General features: G+C 51.8%; 1 protein-coding gene across 1 annotated transcript; it reads right to left on the bottom strand.

Annotated features, from left to right (window-relative positions):
* Positions 1-1,014: 1,014 nt before the first annotated feature.
* LOC112590608 (uncharacterized) lies at positions 1,015-6,513 on the bottom strand (the record flags this gene model as incomplete). The annotated part of the gene is made up of 2 exons (XM_025307633.1): positions 1,015-1,347; positions 6,412-6,513. Coding segments are annotated over 2 exons (435 nt in total), but the record flags the coding sequence as incomplete, so codon positions are not given.
* Positions 6,514-6,743: the final 230 nt, after the last annotated feature.

Here is a 6,743-nt window from a genome sequence, read left to right as displayed (position 1 = left end):
CTTTTAGAACGACTAAAGTTGCGGAGTCCTTCGTAGTCACGATACCCACCTGCTGGTCAAGGATTATAAACTTGCTCTGCAACTGAGCACTCTCGGGGATTCGCATGTGCACGATTTATAGGCGCTCGCAAGGGACGATTTCATCTTAATTAAGCTTTCTTCGCGTATTTTCGCTTTGCGACTTCGCTGCGGTGTGTCGGGGACAGGAGGGAATCGGAAGGGTGGTTGAAGTTTATCGAGCTGGAACGTGTTTGACAAACGCGTCTCCACAAATGTGCAATTGCGAACGAGGTATGCTTCGCGCGGCTATTAAAATCTCATTTTACGCCCGGAAGGGTGCGTTCATCGTGGACGTCGGCGTCGCCTCGTCGATCGTTTAGCTCGCGAGACGCATATCGGACGTGTTGCATATCGGACGAACGTTTCAGGTCAAAATAAGAAATTCAACGATACCGTCTGTCGTCGCAAGCGCGAGAAATCGATGAGAAATTGCGATGTTTATGCTGCCCCTTGAACACTCCATTACGTGATTTATAATTAAAAGGAAAAATATATGCAGTAAAAGTCGGTATATTTAAGCACGTCGACTTATATTTAGTCCGCATTGCACGTGTCTAAAGACGATGTCACGTCTGGATGGACATCGGATTTATTGGGTTAAAAAAATAGTGCTCGCTTATAAAAAACGTCATTACAGTTAAGTTGGCAAAGTTATCGCGTATGAAGACGCGATATCGAATATCAAAGAAGATTTATAACGAGTGTCCGTTATTTTAGGAATAATCGTAGTCTCTCAGTGATGGATTTATAAAGGTTAGTTTAACACGCGTGTGTTACACTAATTCGGCGGAGTAAAGGAATAGCGGAGTTTTCGATGAATTTTCACGATAAAGGTTCGCGTGTTTAAAATTTCGCAGGACGTCCGCCGAAACACTCGCTCTCGTTCCTCCGCTTGCACTGTATCCCGGGCGTGACGAGGGTTAAAAACGAAAACTAACTCGCGACGCGCATCGATTAAACTCCGTTTCTGAATTCTTCGGTTACTCGCCCGGCGAAATCCAATTCCCCTTTCTCCGAGCCGTCAGTCCAGTTGTATTCGAAGGGCTGTTCGGCAGTCGAGATCGCACTCGTCTCTCTGCGCTCATCCTCGCTTTTTTCCGTCTCTCCCGCGGCGGATAATTCGTCCTGGCTCCTCCTGGTGAATTGCGCCACGTCGACGTCCGGTCCTTTCACCGGCAGGACATGGTTCCGCTGCCGGCTGATGGTATCCAGAAGCATGCTCATTGTTTCCGTGTAATCCGGCTCGAACATTCTTCCCTCGGGATTCTTTCTGAATAAATACTCGGCCTGCAACGAGAACGAATACGCCTCGTTCGCTGCGAATTTATAGACTTCGCGTGACAACGCGAGAGCGCGACACTTCGACCGGTCGGAGTTATCGCCGAGAGGAAGCGCCCTATTTGGCCTCCCCCCCGTTCCATTGCGATCTACGCACGGACCTTTTTTTCCATCAGCTGCCGTGTCTCGACTCGACCAACTCGCACATTTCTCCTCGCGCCGAACGAAGGATCAACCTTGTAATTTACTTAGAAATAGCTCGTGCACCATCGAGCCCGACGTTGCGGGATCCGCTTCCACTCTCAACGTCGTCCGTCTCACTTGGCCCTGATTTCCGCGGCGGAGTCCCTTCTTTTGTTTTTTTTGCAAAAGACGCAAAAGTCGCGCCAACTGCAAAACCCACGCGCGGCCCTCGCTTCACCTTCGCACCTCGTTTCAATCCTCCGGATATCGCGCGCAGAAACCTGCCGCTGTTGTTTCATTTGTATTAACCGGCATGGCTGCGGCCGTGATTAGCGCGACAATGCAGCGGTTATAAACGCGCGGCTGATACAGTCACGCTGTAAGCACTATTTAATGCGCGAGATCGAGCGGCCGGGTGACGGAAATGACGAACTTCGATCGACGCTTGCAAAGCGCGCGGAGGTCGCGCGGAGGTCGCGCGATTCTCAGGGGTAACGCGATCGCGAACGCGTTACCCCATATTTATACGTGCGGCACGATGCATAATTCCGCCAGGCGTTGCACTTTAGCTACGAGATATTCCCCGTTATCATTGACATTTGATAATTGGCTACTATTAACGACCACTCTTTCTTTTCGTGCGGCCACCGACCGGCGCGCGCGCGCCATTGTCGCGGCCATTGGCGCGGCACATGCGCCAACGTCAATAGCGCGTGAGGTTTGCCGTTGTTAATAAATTGGTAACAATAGCCGATTGTGGCTAAACGTCACTTGGCTATTTTATACGACTGCGCAACGCAACGCGCGCGGCCTGGCGATATATAATTTATGCGCGGCGGCATAAGCGATATAACACCGCGAGGACCACCGCGAGAGATGTTACTGGCAAATTACGTTTAATTACATTAAATTGAGTTTCCCCCGTTGTTTCCTCGTCGTTAAGTCGCGCGCTCGCGACGCAACGTTGATCGAGCACGATACGTTTCTCCCGGGCCGCGTCCGGGCGCGTTTTATTCAATTTTCCTCGCGATGCCTCGCGGAGTCGCGGAGGAACTTTTTAATGGACGCATCGGTTGTGTTACTTCATTATGATCGGAGCGAGTTTAAGCCGGAGTTTCAAGGCGAGCTTCGTTACTCGAGCCGGAGAAACCGAAAGCCCGTGAGCAATTTCTCAAATTTGCTCGCGTCTCCTCGCGCGTGTTACGCACGCGCAAACACACTCGGGCTCGGGGTCGGAAAGACGTGAGACAAGCTTCCTCCTGTCGCCTTTTCCCGACACACGCGTTTTACGCGCGCCGTCCGTGCCGCGAAGAGTGTCCGCGATGATGCAATCCGCGAAAGTCCGCAAACGACGTCTGTCGCTCTCGCTGCTCGCCGACATGGGCCGATTGTGCGAACGTTACATGATAATGCCACGTTACACGTCTCGCTCGTGTTCCGTCTCGTTATTAATTCCCCCTTGTAGGTTGAATCGTGCGCAAGCATTCTTCCGCCAGAGCGTTTAAAGATACACTAGCTTGTTGTCGCGTTATCTCGGCGTCTATTGCCTGGCAATCTCGAGGCTCGCTCGATATCTTCCAAACAACGTTAGAATCCCGATTTGTTAGCGCGCGGGCCGCATAGAAATGGGTGACATTATCTGACGCCTGAAAGACACGTCGGTGAGGCGCGCTTTTATCGCGCGGCACGCGCGCGCACGTGGCTAATAATAGAAAGTATGCAATTGCGGGAATTTAGGGACCGACGAGCCGTGAGCATGCCGGGGGGGGGAGGGGCCTAATGCCCACGTTCGCGCAGCAACACTTTCTAAGTGTATACGTGTGTACGCGATCTCGCTGCGCGTGCGTTTCTTCCGTAATCGCACGCGCATCGCGGATCAATCAGCGCCGGACGAGGAGCGCCAAAGGCGAGGGTCGACGAACCGAGAGCGCGAGATGCGCGTCCGCCGACGAAAATATTGATACCGTCATAATCCGCCGGCGTGAGACAGACATTATATTAGCCGGCGAAGACTGATGCGCGTCACTGCGACGAAGGATCGATCGAACCGACGCGACGATGAAACTTTTAGGCAGGCAGGCAGGCAGGCAGCCCCGACAGTCCGGTTCATCGTCCCGTAGATTTTCGATGCAAAAAGCGGGGGCCGCTTGGATATCGTGTATACTTTTTGTATGACAAGCTCTCTCTCCGTCCGCACCGCCTGCACCGTCTATTTATTTATGGACGACGTCGTGTCTGCGAGGAGGAGGCGCAGCGAAGGACGTGAGACCGTTTGACTTTTGAAGCCGCGGCTCATTGTCGCGGCAGTGAATTGTCGTGGAAGGCGCGCGAGCGGCTCGATTCCCTTCATTGAATTCGCGTTCGCGGCATTGAAAGGGACGAGGGTTGGTGCAGTCGTAAACGCGTCTCCTTCGGGGAGCGGTGTAACTCCGCGAGGGTGCGTATGTTGCCGGCGTGTTTGCACGTTGGCTCTCTCGGCTCACGGCTGCGGCTGCGGCTGCGTATACCGCGAGAGAATGCACATTCGCCCAAATTGATTGCCTTTTAAATAATGAAGGTCGAAGGTCAGACATATGTTGCTACAGGAGCATGAAATATCAATTTTGTCGAACCCGTTGGGAAACGCGGTCGTAGGCAACGCGAATTCACTCCATCGACTTTATCTTCCCCTTCCTTCCCTTCCCTCGCCTCCCCCCTCCCTTTCTCCCTCTCTTTCTTGTCTCTCTTCGTGTTTTTCCTTCCTTGCCTCATTGCCTCTGTAAAGTTTCTAACATACACATCTAAGAAACGATTTCTCTGCAACGTGAGACAGAGAGAGAGAGAGAGAGAGAGAGAGTCGCCGCGAATTTTAGCGAGACAAACATCGATGCGAAAAACAAACGATGCAAAAAGAAAAATATTTTGCCGAAGTGAAAACGCGCGGATACGCTCGTGAGGGATTGCCGCAACAAACGTCCGTTGCGAAGTATTATCCACCCGCTGTTAAAACCGCGTGTACTTTCGGATCGGTGCACGTGCAATTATGAGATTAAACAGGAGATGAAAAACAAAAAATATAGAGATGCGGGTCGGGAAATGCAATATGATCTTTCGCAAAGGGGCTGCAAAGTTGGTTACGCAGTGTTTCGAGCTTTGGCGTCGCCAAATAGCTTTATCGCGATGTCAAAAGGCAACTGGGATTATTAGCAACTCAGGATTTCCCCTCAAAACTGTCGTGGAACGAATTTGTCGTACGAAATTTTGAATTCCGACATCGCCGAATGTTACTCGAAAAGTACTCGCGCGTTTGACTCGCGCGCAAACGACCGGATATTCGCGCTGTGTGACGCGAAATATGCGTTAAATTCACATTGCGAAGGCACCGTCTTCAAACACCGCTCGAAATGCGTCGGTGATTTCCGAGCGGATCGACCCGCGAATAACAGAGAACGAATTAAAACGATTGCTGAAGCCGATAGTGAAAAAAATTGCCTCTGCCCTTTGCGTTTCCCCGTAATAGCGGAGCGAAAGAAAGCAGCGAAGCTCGAAATGACGAAATTACAGATAGAAGGTCTCTCTCTCTCTCTCTCTCTCTCTCTCTCTCTCTCTCTCTCTCTCTCTCTCGATATGATCGACAGAGAGCCAAGAGAACGGTCATGCTCTTATTCCTCCCGCGGTTCGATGCTCCGGAGTGGAACGGCGTCTAATCGTGAGCAGCAACCTATCGATTTCCACGGAAACGACATTCGAAGTGTGAAAGTTGTTTTCACATTCGCGCACACGCGCGCGCCGAACGTTCCTTTCCGCGCGGCGAGCCCGCCGCGCCGCGCCGGTCGAAAATCGTAACGAGACCGCCCGCGATTTCGGGGTGCTGTCAGCTGTAGAATTTTTCCTAATGTTTCCATCAGTCCGAACGTTTCACCGCCGCACAGTTGCAGTCGTCGCGTGTGTATTTATCACGCGTGCGCGAGAGATAAAAACCGAATGAAATACGGACTTGTCCTGTTTCGATTAGAGTGAGATATCGAGACGAAATTATTTTGCACCGGACGCGATCGCGCATTGCCTTCGAAATTTCATTCGCTCGCTTGTGCATGCGAACGATGCGGCGGATATAAATCGCGATGTAAAATTTCCTGCGTATCCCCACCGGGGGATTCGTCTCCGTCCCGCGCGCACGGGAGAGACGAGAAATCTCCCGAGAAGCATGCCCGATGCACGTAATTGAAACAGAGACGTTAACGTGACGGTGTAACGTAATTTCGCAGGGTACACCTTCCGCGGAGAGAAGGCGGGGACAATAACTGTTTCTTTCCGCACCCACTTTCGCAGGGACGCGCATTGATCACTGCGGCGTGCAAACTCCATGCGAGCATCGGCGTCGTAAACTCGACACAATTGCGGAGCAAAGGACGATTCCGTCTCGGTTTACACAATTGGTTTCGCGTCGGTCGAACGACTGCCCGAAAAAAAAGTTCATTGTCTCTCTAATTGCCTTTTCGCCCGCGTTAATTTCGCCCCGACGCCCCGGCAGCAGGGAGGAAGGAGAGCGAGGCAAGGGGGAGGGGAAACAGGAACGAGAAAATAATTGTCCCAAACATCGCGCGATACAGGCAGACAGCTCAACGGTCCGTGAATTTATGCAATTAAAAGCCGGTCACTTGACGTAATCACCAGCGGGCTATCCCTTGTTGCCGAGTCCGTGGGACCTCGTTCAGGTCTAGCCGCCCGAGTCCTCGGCTAGGACATCGCGAAGTCCATCATGTGCCGCGGCGTCAGCGCGTAATCAGCCGGGTTGCAATATGCGATTCCGTCGTTTATGTCATTAGCGGACAAGGGTGCAATCAATGACGCCCGGCGAGAGCGAGCACGTCTGGTCGGCGAGAGAAGCTGCAAACTGAGACTACTAACGCGAAAATCCAGCGGGTCCTGCGGACGCAGTTTTGGCAAAACCTCGATCAAAGCTTCCGTCAAAGTCGTGGAGGAACGTGCGTCGCGAGGTAATGCGCACGGCTCGCCAGGAGCAAAGCCTCTCCTCCTCCTCCTGCTTCAACTTCTCCGTCAGTCTCTCTCTGGAAAAACGAGTCTTGTGTTGAATCGCGTTTTGACTATGTATACTATTCTATATATGTGCTTTTATGCATATACAGGGTGGCCCACTATAACTCTTAACAGCTGAATTTTCGGAAACTTTTGTCAAATCAAAAAGTTGTTATGAGAAGTTTTATTGTTCGAGGGCTTTT

This window comes from Harpegnathos saltator, unplaced genomic scaffold (assembly GCF_003227715.2).
Source record: "Harpegnathos saltator strain DR-91 unplaced genomic scaffold, Hsal_v8.6 scaffold93, whole genome shotgun sequence".
Taxonomy (NCBI): domain Eukaryota; kingdom Metazoa; phylum Arthropoda; class Insecta; order Hymenoptera; family Formicidae; genus Harpegnathos; species Harpegnathos saltator.
The sequence above is the reverse complement of the archived record's forward strand: the minus strand, read 5'-3'. Positions and strand labels throughout refer to the sequence as shown.